The sequence below is a fragment of the Hyperolius riggenbachi genome, chromosome 6 (assembly GCF_040937935.1).
Source record: "Hyperolius riggenbachi isolate aHypRig1 chromosome 6, aHypRig1.pri, whole genome shotgun sequence".
NCBI classification, from domain to species: Eukaryota; Metazoa; Chordata; class Amphibia; order Anura; family Hyperoliidae; genus Hyperolius; species Hyperolius riggenbachi.
The window spans coordinates 60,223,651-60,237,589 of NC_090651.1; the positions used below are offsets into that span (position 1 = coordinate 60,223,651).

Sequence of the window (13,939 nt, forward strand, 5' to 3'; positions counted from 1 at the left end):
CTGAGTTAATGGGATGTTCCATGGGTGTGGTTTCTACCATTGTTTCTGCCTTTTGATATACAGCTTCGCACTGCTGAGATGACAAACCATTCAGTACAGAATTAAATCTGTGAGATCACAGACTGAAACTCTAAGTTGACAGCAGGAAGAGGGTGGTGAAAGGGGTGTTAGGAAATTTGAGTGCCCACTAGTGGTGGAAGTCTGGGCACGGCCATAGGGGCCCATTGATATTGCAGCAAATTTGGGTGCCTGTGGTGCCTGATAAACAGCGGGTGATGGGTCTTGTGCCCGATGTTTGTTTGGCACTGAGGACACCCAAATTAGCCCTCATTGTGCAATGGGTGCCTATGGCTTTGCCCAAAAAATTATGGTTTTCATTTTGTGTTTGTGGCAATTGGCAGTGGAGGGCGGTGATTGGCAGTGGTGGGGGGGGGTAGTTAAGGTTAGGCATGGGGGGTGGTGGTTATGGTTAGGCGTCAGGTAGGGTGTTTGTGTGTGGGGGGGTGGAGTTTAGTTAGGGTTAGATGTCAGGTAGGGTGTTTGTGTGTGTAGGTGGGGGAGGTTAGGGTTAGGTGTCAGGAAGGGTGTATGTGTGGGGGAGTGGTTAGGATTAGGCATCAGGTAGGGTGTTTGTGTGTGTGTGTGTGGGGGGGGGTTAGGGTTAGGTATCAGGAAGGGTGTATGTGTGGGGGGGGGGTGGTTAGGATTAGGCATCAGGTAGGGTGTTTGTGTGTGTGTGTGTGTGTGTGGGTGGGTGGGGGGGGGTTAGGTATCAGGAAGGGTGTATGTGTGGGGGGGTGGTTAGGATTAGGCATCAGGTAGGGTGTTTGTGTATGTGTGGGGGGGGGGGGGGAGAGGTTAGGGTTAGGTGTCAGGAAGGGTGTATGTGTGTGGGGGGTGGTTAGGATTAGTCATCAGGTAGGGTGTGTGTGTAGGGGGGGTCGGTTAGGTGTCAGGAAGAGTGTATATGTGGGGGTTGGTTAGGATTAGGCATCAGGTAGGGTGTTTGTGTGTGTGTGTGTGGGGGGGGGTTAGGGTTAGGTATCAGGAAGGGTGTATGTGTGGGGGGGGTTAGGATTAGGCATCAGGTAGGGTGTTTGTGTGTGTGTGTGTGTGTGTGTGTGTGTGTGGGTGGGTGGGGGGGGTTAGGTATCAGGAAGGGTGTATGTGTGGGGGGGTGGTTAGGATTAGGCATCAGGTAGGGTGTTTGTGTATGTGTGGGGGGGGGGGAGAGGTTAGGGTTAGGTGTCAGGAAGGGTGTATGTGTGTGGGGGGTGGTTAGGATTAGTCATCAGGTAGGGTGTGTGTGTGGGGGGGAGGTTAGGGTTAGGTGTCAGGAAGGGTGTTTGGGTGGTGGGGTGGATCGGGTTAGGTATCGGGGGGGGGGGGGGGGGGGGGAGGAAGGGTCTGTGTTAGAGCAGGGTTAGTTTAGTAAACTGTTAGTACTTAATCCTGATATTTTACAATCCTCCACACTTTAATAGTAGTATTTGCGATTCCGATTTGCGATTCCGATTTTCCCTGGATGCTATCAAAATGCCGAGATAACACAGCGTGCAGTATTGATTAAAAATCACAAATCGGAATCGCATGTAAAATCATGTCAAAATCGAAAACCGTAATCGTAATCGCATGTATTGTGCAAGAGGCAAATTTACTGCTGTGGTTGGTCATCTTTTTGTACCTCCATGTGCCTTGCTACACTGTACCTGTTGGAATAAAAATTCACTGAAGCATTGAGACTGGTTCCAGACCTGCTTTTCTTCTCGGCTATACTTTGTGATATCTTCACCAGGTAGGGAGCACAGTCTGCTCGGTAACTACATTCCGACTGCCATCTCCAGCCTCCTTCGAGTGCCAGTCATCTGCAACCTTTCCTATCCATGTGGTTGGTCATCCTTTGGAGGGGCTAGTGGAGCACTGGAGGGCAGGGTAACGGGACCAGATAGACTGCTAGGAGCTGGAAGAAACCCCAGGTAAGTTAAGCGTAACGTTTCCCCTTCAGCGTGGATATCCTTTGGAGCATGTGCATACATAAAATACAAGCTATGCCATTGAGTGCCTACACAAGACTAGGAAGACATTAGTGCCTCCAGTTGACTCAATGAAAACAAGTTCACCTAAGGTGCCTAAAGAATGTAAACAGTGTGAAATAAAGTGCTGATCTATGCCATGCTGTGCTGGATGCAAGCAAGCACAGAGAGGAGAGAGTTAATGGCATGAATGCCTAAACTGCTTATTTCTGAGATTTCTGGCCTAGTTTACTAATCACATGTCATGAGATGTCAGGTAGGGAGCCGTCAATTCACAAATACACAGCGCAGTCAGCCAGGCGGCTAATTAGCTGGACAGCAGCGTAGAGGTGGGTGTCCCCGGGGTCAGCATTGTTCAGACAGGTGAAAAAAACTTTCGGAGGCTCAGGGTTTTGCAGAAGAACTCTTAAAGTGGACCTGTCATCCAAATCTCCCTGTAGAGGAATCAGTAGGGTATATAACAGTGTAGCCAGAGCACGTTATTATTTTGTATTAAGAAATACTAATGATTTTTTCTTAAAATGAATACAAATTTCATACCTGTGCATCAGTTCCCTCTGTCTGTCTATGATAAAGTCAGGAGAAAGGTCGGGAGAAGCAGGAACAATGAGACCATTTCCTACCATCCGTCATAACAAGAGCTATAAGTGCTGGGTCCCCGGGTTTGATTCACTGCCAGGGCACTTTCTGCACAGAGTTTGTATGTTCTCCCTGTGTCTCCATGGGTTTCCTCTGCGCGTTCTGGTTTCCTCCCACATTCCAAATCATACAGATAAGTTAAAGGGACTCCGAGCAGTGCAGAAACTATGGAAAGATGCATATCATTTTAAAGCCCTCTTTCTCCTCTTTCCAATGATATATAAACCGCAGCCCTACGCCTTTTAGTTTTCACTATTTTCGCGATTGAAATTGCAGCGGACGCGAAAATAGAGAAAACTAAAAGGCGTAGGGCGACGATTTAGGTGTCGCCAGAAAGAGGAGAAAGAGAGCTTTAAAATGATATATATTTCCATAGTTACTTGTATTACACAGGACGACACTTTCCCCAGTGTCAGCAGCTCCATTCAGCAGAATGGAGCTGCTGACTTTAGGAAGAAGTCGCCCTGTGTAATAAAATGTAACTATGGGAAGATGGATATCATTTTAAAGCTCTCTTTTTCCTCTTTTTGCCGACACCTAAATCGTTGCCCTACGCCTTTTAGTTTTCTCTATTTTCGCGATCGAAGCCGCGGCTATTTCAATCGCGAAAATAGCGAAAACTAAAAGGCGTAGGGCGGCGGTTTACATATCATTGGAAAGAGGAGAAAGAGAACTTTAAAATGATATGCATCTTTCCATAGTTTCTGCACTGCTCGGAGTCCCTTTAATTGGCTTCCCCTTAAAATTGGCCCAAGACTACAATATATACACTGCATGATACATACATAGACATATGACTATGGTAGGGATTAGATTGTGAGCCCCTCTGAGGGACAGTTAAGAGACAAGACAATATACTCTGTACAGCGCTGCGGAAGATGTCAGCGCTATATAAATACTAGCATGGAGCATGGATATTATTTTGCTAGTAAAAATCAATTACATTAAAATAAAAGTTATTTATGATAACCATATATAGCTTCTTCTCACGTACCTCTGAAAGTATGACCAGGAAAGGACGATAAATCCAAGTTTCAGATTAAGTATATAAATCCCATACATTGCTTAAAGGGACACTGAGTTGTTAAAAATGAAATTGGTACTTACGTGGGGCTTCCTCCAACCCACCGTAGGCCGCGAGGTCCCCCGGCATCCTCCTGGCTCCTCTCCCAGTGCCGCTGGCGGCTCTGCTACCAGCGACTTTCAGGCTGAAAGTCGTCTGTATAATTCCTGGATGGCCACGCTACGTGTCATCAGACTGGCCAGCATGACAGTCCTGCGCATCGAAAAATGGGCGTGGCCATGACATTGTATGGGCGGAGCTAACATAATGATGTAACAGCGAGGCATAAGAAAGCAGTGTTTACGCCATGATGTGGTGAAACGAGGATTCGCATCATGGGTGTGCAGAAACTGTGTGATGCTATTTATTAGTATACCATAACCCCAAAGCAGCAAATATAGCCAGCTATGACCAGTAAATAATAAATGCAGCAACAGTTACCCCAGACACCAGAAAATAAACGCAATGTGGGCAACATTTCAGCAGGAAATAAACACAATGTGGGCAACATTTCAGCAGGAAATAAACACAATGTGGGCAACATTTCAGCAGGAAATAAACACAATGTGAGCAACATTTCAGCAGAAAATAAACGCAATGTGGGCAACATTTCAGCAGAAAATAAAAGCAATGTGGGCAACATTTCAGAAGGAAATAATAATACAGTAGTGGGCAACATTTCAGCAGAAAATAAACGCAATGTGGGCAGCATTTCATCTGCAAAAAAAAAATTTACTCACCTGACAGAAGTCCCCTCACCCGGCCGGCCTCTGGTGTGCAGCTCCCTGGACAACCTTGCTCCTGCATATCTCCCACGCTGAATGGAATAGCAGGGCTATGGGAAGATGGCACCCAAAGCAAATAGTCTCCAGTACAGGGCTTTGGACGCCATCTTCCTGTAGCCCTGCTCTGCCTGCCGGAACACTATGCAGGCTGGAGCGGGGCTGCGGGCTATGAACTGGCACGACGTCTATTAGATGCCGCGGCCAGTTAAATGCAATCGGACGGTGGCCAGAGTCCCGAGGCCGGGATGTCCCGCGGCTAAAAGCGGGACGTTTCCCGGGACATAGCACAGCCTGGGACAGGGGACCCTGAATCCGGGACAAGTCCCGGCTAAACCGGGACGTCTGGTCAACGTACTGTAGGCACGTGTCTACAGGCTCCCCTCCCCAAATGCCTCCCTCCCGCCTTACCAATGCAGGGTCCCAAGGGGAGTGTAATGAGTGGTTACTCACCCAGGTCTCGGCATTCCACTGACCACACCTCTCTTCAGTCGGGGGTACCTCTGGCTACCTAATACTTGGGGACACCTCTAGCTATTAAATACTGAGGATTGCTTTGGCTACCTTACACTAAGGGGCTACCGGTAGCTAACTATGACAGGCAAGAGAACTAAGGGAACTATGACAGGCGTGAGAACTAAGGGAGAAGTGACAGCTAGGCCATCCAGTTACAGGTTCATAGAGGGTGAAGTCTAGGGTGCCAAGACATGTGTAGGCTCCTGTAATGTAAATCCGGGCCTGACCCAGGCACAGTTCGGCTGGGGGGAGGGGAGAGACACATCTTTACTTAGGGAGTGGCAGCAGGACAATTTCAATAGATTTCATGCTGAAATCTATTTTAACTCTTGTGCAGTGTGTGGGCAGGCAATAGATATCGCTCTGATCAGAGAAGGATCTATCTAATGGTCGATCTTATAGCAGATCAAACAGTGTATGGACACTTTAGATTCTACAGCACTCATCCTAGTGTGGGCTATTCAGTGCATTCAGAAGAAAATGTTAGGCAGCCTACAGGTAAGTTAGCTTCAGTGCTTATCTACTGCTGTGGAGTGTATTTCCAGTTGTGGGCACTTTCAAACTCCAGTAGGACTACAGTTACAGAAATAGATTTGATAGGCCTCTGCTTCCTCCAGTAAATCTCTAGATATTTTTCATTATGTTTAGAAACAGGTGCTTTTGCTGATAGGTGAACATGAACTGTGACTAATTTAGCTTTTGTTATTGGTCTTATTTATCTTAGTTTTCCCTCTATTCCCTTTAAAAATATTATTTTCAGATAAAATATTATTTATGTGATAAACATTTCTTGTGTAAGCTCCTGGTAGGACAAATCAAAACATACCTGCAATAAATCACTAAAGAAAATGTTGGCTCTGATGTACAAAACGCCAAGTAATCTGTACCAGCTGCAACTGATCCACATATTAATAGATTATTCTTTGTTCTGTTTTAGGTGCAACATGTGGACAAAACCCCTCCCAAAATTCATAACAAAGAGAACCCGTCTACGGTAGAAAACTTGAAAGATGGTAGATCTGCCATTGTGGTCTCTTCCCGAAATCTGAAAGCCTCAGATCCCAACAGTTCTGATGGGGATATTCTTTATATCCTTCTCAAGTCTCCCCATTTTGGACACTTGGAGAACTCAATAACAGGTAACAAGAGAATAATATGCTACTACTGGTGCTCATTCCTACATATTTCACTACCTAAAAGCAGCTAACTAGGATAACTAAGTATTTTTTTGGAATATAAAACACACTTTTTCTTCCCCAAAAATGGGAAGAAAAGGTCACTGCATCTTATATTCCAAATACAATTTTGAACGCCCGCCAATATGAACCGCCAACCTGCCGGGATGTCCAGGGCTCCCCATATTGTCCTTATGTCTCCTCTGCTCCCTGTGTTCTCCAGCAGAAGCGGGCATTAGGGGAATAGTGAGGGAGGAGAGAGGTCTCTGATCGCCGCCAGCTCTGATGGATTAGGTGAACCATGACACATGAGGACACATGGGGACAGAAGAGGACACAAAGGGGACACATGAGGACATAAGAGAACACTTGGGGGATAGAAGTGGACACATGGGGACAGAAGGGGACACGTGGGACATGAGGGGACACATAGGCCTCAATTCACTAAGCTTTATCGAACATTTGATAATTTACCTCATGGGTAAAATCTAAATTTAAATTCACTAAGGTGTTATAGATTTTTTTAACGTTTTAACGATAAAACATTTGATAAATATATAATGCCTTAGTGAATTCAAAATTAGATTTTACTCATGAGGTAAATTATCAAACGTTCGATAAAGTGTTCGATAAAGCTTAGTGAATTGAGGCCATAGTGGACAGAAAAGGACACATGGGACACAGGAGGACACATGAGGTACAAGGGGGACAAAATAATTGGGGGAGAACATCTACAAAATGCCCAGACCATGGACGCACTCGTTTTTTGCCCTCTAAACCTAGGTGTGTCTTATAGTAACTTCTAGGGATAGATAAAAATTACAAGACTGCACCGCTCCTCTGGACTAGGAACTGAAGTCAGAAGTTTTGTACTCTTCATAAAATACTGTGCAATATTACTGAATATTGAATGAAGCATTCTTAATATAGAACGAAATGACCAGTGGCGTAGCTACAGACCTCAGGGCCCCGATGCAGAATTTGGACATGGGCCCCCCCCCCCATACTTACTCTGCCAGTGCCAAGTGGAAGCAGACAGCAATATAGCTGTCACCTGCAGGCCAATATAGCTGTCACTGCAGGCCAGTGTCCTCAGCAAACAGGCGTGTGCACCATGTGACGCCGGTAGCATTGGATCTGGGGGAGGGATGGTAAGGAATATTGAGGGGGTAGTGAGAAGAGAGAGCGGGATTATTAGGGGTCTGGGAAAGGGAGGGTGGGGAATATTGAGGGGGGAATGAAGAGAAAAAGGGGGGTTATTAGGGGGGGTGAGTGAGGAGAGACAGGGGGGTTATTAGGAGTCTGGGAAAGGGAGGATGAGGAATATTGAGGGAGGAGTGAGGCGAGAGAGGGGAGCTATTATTAGGGGTCGGGGGACAGTGAAGAATATTGAGGGGGAAGTGAGGAGAGACAGGGGGGTTATTAGGGGTCGGGGGAGTAAGAAGGGAGAGCAGTTAGGAGTCTGGGAAAGGGAGGGTGAAAAATATTGAGGGGGGAGTGAGGGAGGTTATTAGGAGTCTGGGGGAGAGAGGTTGAGGGGGGGCTAGTGAGAATTCTGGGGGGTGGATAGAAAGACAGGAAATTACTAGGGGTCTGGTGGAGGAAGGTTAGTGAGCACTGTTGCGGGCTCTGGATACAGTAAAGGCTGATAAGCAGTGACAGGGAAATAAAGAGGGAGACAGCACTCAGCTCTCATACCTCCCGCTCTGTTTGCCTGGGGGAAGGGAGCTCTTGGCTCATCTCCATCTTCTCCCATGCTCTGTCCTTGCTGTGCCAGCCAATGGGATTTGCAGGGGCAGGGCTCGGTGAAAGAATCAAGCAACTCACAGGAACGATCCTGTGAGAGGCGGAGCTACCCGCGATTTGGGGGCGGAGCTACCCGCGATTTGGGGGCGGAGCTAAGCGTCTGTCACGGATGGCCTGGGGACAGAGGAGAATGCGGGGAGCAGGGGCCGGTACGGGCCCTAGGAGATCGCGGGCCCCGTCGCCAGTGCGACTGCTGCGACCCCTGCTCCTACGCCAGTGGAAATGACGTATAATTGATATAGATATATACAAAATAATCTCCTCAGGAAAAGACACCGGTGTAAATGACTTAACAGTTATCATAAAGAGATATATAATTTTACAGATACAGATAGATAGATAAAGAGTGAACTCCCCTATTGCAGGGACTAGTGTGAATGATATGACTGAGAATACATAGCATATATAGAAACAAATAAGTGTAAGCTTCTCTGGGAAAGACACTGGTGTAAATGGCTTAATTTTTTCTAGAGCTATGTAATTCGACTGGCAGGGACTGGAGAGATAAATAAAAAATTAGATTCTAAGCTCCTCAGGGGCGGGTACTGCTATGATTGATTCTCAGTCATGTGCAGCAGGATATGAGTAATAATGTGAATAAATTGGACAACAATGATTTATTTTATATTTTTTATTTTACAGGGGATCACATTGGAAGAACATTTACGCAGAAAGATGTAAATCAAAGGCTGATACGTTACATTATTAATCCTTTGCTTGATGTCAATTCAGACAGCTTTGAATTTCAAATCTCTGATCCAGCTGGGAACAAAATCCCCCCTGAAATGTGGGTACTATTCAGAATATTCAGCAGACTAACAAAAAAAATTACACGTGTGACTTCTAATACTTGTCGCAACGACAGTACAGGTAGTCCCCGGTTAACGAATGAGATAGGGACTGTAGGCTCGTTCTTAACCTGAATCTGTTCTTAAGCCGTAACATTGTGCCATCTCTGTCCCCTGTATCTCCTCTGTGCCCCCTATGCCAGCAGTGTCCCCATCTGTGTCACCTCTGCCCTCTTTACCTGCTTATACAAGTTTAAAATCCATTTTTTCTTTGAATTTTTTTAAAATTAATTTTCTCAAAAACTACAAGTCCAATTTGAAAAACAAATGTTTGACTTGTTCCCATGGAAACACAGAATTCATGCCGTTTGTATCGGCGGGTCGTTCGTAAGTCGGGGACTACCTGTAGCCTATTTCATGCCATGGCGATAGTTGAAAGAAAAGTGAAGGGGAACATTATTTTCAGTCCCAATGACAGGGACACAGAGAACTCAAAGGAAGGCCAGGGCCGGATTTCTGGAAAGGCCATAGAATTTCACATAACTTTCGCGTAATTTCTTGCTGACTTTAGCAGTGAACAGCACAGCCCCCATACATGCTATTGACACTGATTGCTACATATGTTAGCCATTTCAGCCCGAAGGGATTTTTCACCTTATGCATCAGAGCAATTTTCACCTCCCATTCATTCGCTAATAACTTTATCACTACTTATCACAATTTATTGATCTATACCTTGTTTTTCCGCCACTAATTAGGCTTTCTTTGGGTGGTACATTTTGCTAAGAATTATTTTTTTATAAATGCATTTTAACAGGATTAATAAGAAAAAAATGGAAAAATTCATTATTTCTCAGTTTTCGGCCATTATAGCTTTAAAATAATCCACGCTACCATAATTAAAACCTATGTATTTTATTTGCCCGTTTATTTTGGTTATTACACCATTTACATTTTGTCCCTATCACAATGAATGGCACCAATATTTTATTTGCAAATAAAGCTGCATTGTTTCCATTTTGCGTCCATCACTATTTACAAGCTTATAATTAAAAAAAAATTGTAGTATACCCCCTTCAAATGCATATTTAAAAAGTTCAGACCCCTAGGTAACTATTTATGTCTTTTTTTTTTTTTTTCTTATTGTAATTTTTTTTTTTCATTAAAAAATGTATTTGGGTGATTTTTTGGTGTGGGACATAAAACGTTCATTTTTAATGTTGTTAAATGTGTAAATTGTATTGTAAAAAATGTGTAGATGTAGTTTTACTATTTGGCCACCTTCATTTTTGTTTTCCCTTTCTTGTACTTCTCGCTAAGCAGAAGTACAAGGGGGATGTGGAAATTTTTCCGGGCAGAAGAACTGAAGCCTCATGTGTGAGCGCTTCGGTTTTCCTGCGGGGGACAGGGATCGGTGATCGGGAACCATGCTCCTGTTCACTGATCCCAGTGTGGGAGCGCGCCGAAGCGCGGGAGCGCAGCAGAGCAGCCGCCCGGACGTGAGCTTCATGTCCGAGCAGCAGAAATGGTTAAGGAGAATAGTGGGTACAAGTGGAAAAAAAGAATTTCCCCAAAAACCTTGTAGTTTTTGAGAAAATCGATTTGAAAAATGCAAAAAAAAAAATAAATCGGTTTTAAAACTGAAAAATCACAGTTTAAAAACCATTCTTGTACCCACTATTCTCCTTAACATATCTAGCAATTTTGGTAGCAATAGCATGCATACGGGCTTTGCTATTAACCTCCAAAGTTGGCACAACATTTAGGAAAATTATGCGAAAATTACACAAAATTATGAATTATTACTATTACATACAAAATTACTTACGATTTTCTCTGAAATTTCACATTACGATTACGATGCGTAATTGTGAATTTTGATGTGAAATTTCGTCCCACCACTGGTTGTTACATATAAAAGAGGAGGCTGAAAATGGGGAGAAACCTATGAAAAAGATACTGATACCCAAAGGAGCTGTTCATGAAGGAGCGGGGCTGCATTACATGGATGATACACATGGAGGAGGGGCTGCACAGGGAATGGGAGGGGCTGCATTACATGGATGATACACATGGAAGAGGGAGCTGCACATGGAAGGGGAGGGGCAGCTGTACATGGATGAAACACATGGAGGAGTGGCTGCACAGGGAATGGGAGGGGCTGCATTACATGGATGATATACATGGAAGAGGGAGCTGCACAGGGAATGGGAGGGGCTGTATTACATGGATGATACACATGGAGGAGGGGCTGCACAGGGAATGGGAGGGGCTGCATTACATGGATGATACACATGGAAGAGGGAGCTGCACATGGAAGGGGAGGGGCTGCTGTACATGGATGAAACACATGGAGGAGTGGCTGCACCGGGAATGGGAGGGGCTGCATTACATGGATGATATACATGGAAGAGAGAGCTGCACAGGGAATGGGAGGGGCTGTATTACATGGATGATACACATGGAGGAGGGGCTGCACAGGGAATGGGAGGGGCTGCATTACATGGATGATACACATGGAGGAGGGGCTGCACAGGGAATGGGAGGGATTGCATTACATGGATACACATGGAAGAGGGATGCTGCACAGGTAAGGGAAGGGGCACTGCTGCACATGTAGGGGAGGCCACAACATAGTTTGCCTAGGGTCACAAAAAGTATAAATCTGGCCTTGAGGAAGGTGATATACTTCTACAGAAGGGTACCGTTATGATAATACTTGAGAGGTTTGTAATATCTTTTGATCTCTGTGACCCCGTTGACAAGATTGTTCTCACCTCTCTTCAGAGAGATAGGATCACCATGGCAAGAACGTCAGAATGACTTGTATCCCTTGTTTACTTCCAGGCTTGAACTGAAATGGTCCACCCTACAACTTTCTAAGTCATACTACCGAGTCTGTGAAAACTCTGGAACTCTTGCCGTGAAACTGATCAGAGGAGGAAGTAGCACGGACCCATCTTTTGTTGGTATAAAGGTAAGATTTTATCCGTTGCTAGGACAATAGAGAAGTGGAAAAGTTTATCTGGGAAGCCTGCATGTTCCAGGGACATCAGGCTGTGTCTATTAGAATTTTGCTCTATCGAGTAGATATCTATTATCTTACAGTATTATTCACACTAGTTGCATATCGTTGTGACAGCAAATTCCCATATAATGAAAAATGTTAATTTTATTATTATTTTTGTGGGTTTTAACACTGTTGTGATGAGCAATGATTTTTTCTCTTGTGGCTACAATAGCACAATCAAATGACTGAAGTTTAATTTTCCATTTTTATTTTTTTTTGGCTCATTGCTGCAGAGCAGACTACACAATAGGCAAACCCGACATCTTACAACACCATCCTCTCCACTGCTCACACCTGAGAAAATGCAGCCCAAAATGTCATGTCTGCCAGTACTTTGCAGTCTGTCTAGAAATCAGCTAATAAAGAAAAATGATCCTACAGGTTGAGCTTCAGTTGTTTGATTGCTATTGGAGTTTGCAACGAGTGGGGTCTTGGTGGTACCACTGGTGACTGAGGACTCCCAATTCATCTATAAGCATGAATGGCCTGCATAGACTAAAGAGAAATTGGACTAATTATTTTCTAGTGTGCACACCTGCTCCACTCCAATTGATTTAAATGGGTCGCATGACATTGTAAACATCATGCAATTTTCCTGAACGAATTGTACTGTTTTTTTGTTTTTTTTTGTGTAATTTGGTCTTCATCTTCTGCCGGGACCCAAATCTAAGCGCCACTGTAGCTGTTATTACATTATAGCTTATGGAGGCATCCAAATGTCCGTGCGTCTTATATGCTAAAAAATACAGTACCCAGTCCCCAACTAACCAGGAAAGCCCTTTGAAAAATATTTTTAAAAACCTAGCAAACAACATTTGTAGAAAAATACTTTTAAAATGGTAAATATTACACTTATTATTGTTCAGGGTGTAATCCAAAAACACTTTATTGAGTTCTCCTCTAAAGAATAATTCCAGCCAGCATTTAGATTTTTTAAAGCTCTAAATAGGGAAGGCGTAGATCCTCTGCTGGCTGCATATCTATTGTCTTTATTCTAGGCTAATTTCACACTATGCATGTTGCATTTCGCATCCTGAAAAATTGAATCGTAAGGTGTTAAAAAGTCGCAATGTGCATTTACGAGTGCGATGCCACAAACACATAAAGCATACAGTGCATAGAAGTATACTTTACTGCAGCTGTGATCGCGCATGTCATCGGGAAACTGCACAGCATGATGTGCGTCATTTCTGATGAAATCTGCCGCATCAAGCCACAAACGTGCAGATGTGACCATACCATTGCAATACAATTGCATTGTGTTACAAAAGAGCTCCTCTGAGCTATTCGACCTACTGGGTCGAATACAGTCCTGTTTTCTGAAGCACTTAAAGAGACACTGAAGCGGAAAAAAAATATGATATAATGAATTGGTTGTGTAATATGGATAACTACTAGAATTTTAGTAGCAAAGAAAATATTCTAATATTTTATTTTCAGTTATGTAGTGTTATTTTGCATCATTCTCTAATATTTACAGTTTAGACCCTACTCAGCATTCTAAATGGGTTCAAAAGTTCACTAGCCTGCTCTGTAAAATCTTCTTTGCAGAGGGATAAAAAGATAAATTGTCTTTTAAAGCGCATCTCAAGGGTCTGGCAAAGTTCTCTGCGACTTTGAAAGTAGTGGAGCTCAATGGCTAATTTTCATAGATAACAACTGGAGTTTCTTAGCTCTTCCTTTACTGGAAACAGTTTAAAGGGGCCCATACACCTAACGATTTTCCCGCTAAAATACAGCAGATTCGATCACTGTGATTGAATCTGCTGTGAAATAGTTGCGCAAACGCTGACAGAACGATCGATTTCCATCCAAAATCAATCGTCCCCGTCGATCCGTCCGTGCGGAAGATTTTGCTCGATCGCCGGCGGGTCGGTAGTGCATCGATAGCGGCGTTTGAATGCCTGACCACCGATGCTAGCGGCAATACATTACCTGCTCTGGCCGGCACGACTCGTCCGGTCTCCACTGTCTTCTTCTCCGCGCTGGTCTCCGGGTCCGGCTGGCTTGGCTTCACTGAACTTCCTGTCCCGGCAGGAAGTTTAAACAGTAGAGTGCCCTCTACTG

General features: G+C 44.3%; 1 protein-coding gene across 3 annotated transcripts in view; it reads left to right on the forward strand.

Annotated features, from left to right (window-relative positions):
* The window catches only part of LOC137520871 (FRAS1-related extracellular matrix protein 1-like), a 288,103-nt gene that overhangs the window by 206,194 nt on the left and 67,970 nt on the right, over positions 1-13,939 (forward strand). For all 3 annotated transcript variants that reach the window (XM_068239387.1, XM_068239388.1, XM_068239386.1), the window contains 3 exons: positions 5,971-6,172; positions 8,657-8,801; positions 11,650-11,779. In XM_068239387.1, coding sequence (XP_068095488.1) covers positions 5,971-6,172; positions 8,657-8,801; positions 11,650-11,779 — 477 coding nt within the window. The remainder of the gene's footprint in view (positions 1-5,970; positions 6,173-8,656; positions 8,802-11,649; positions 11,780-13,939) is intronic.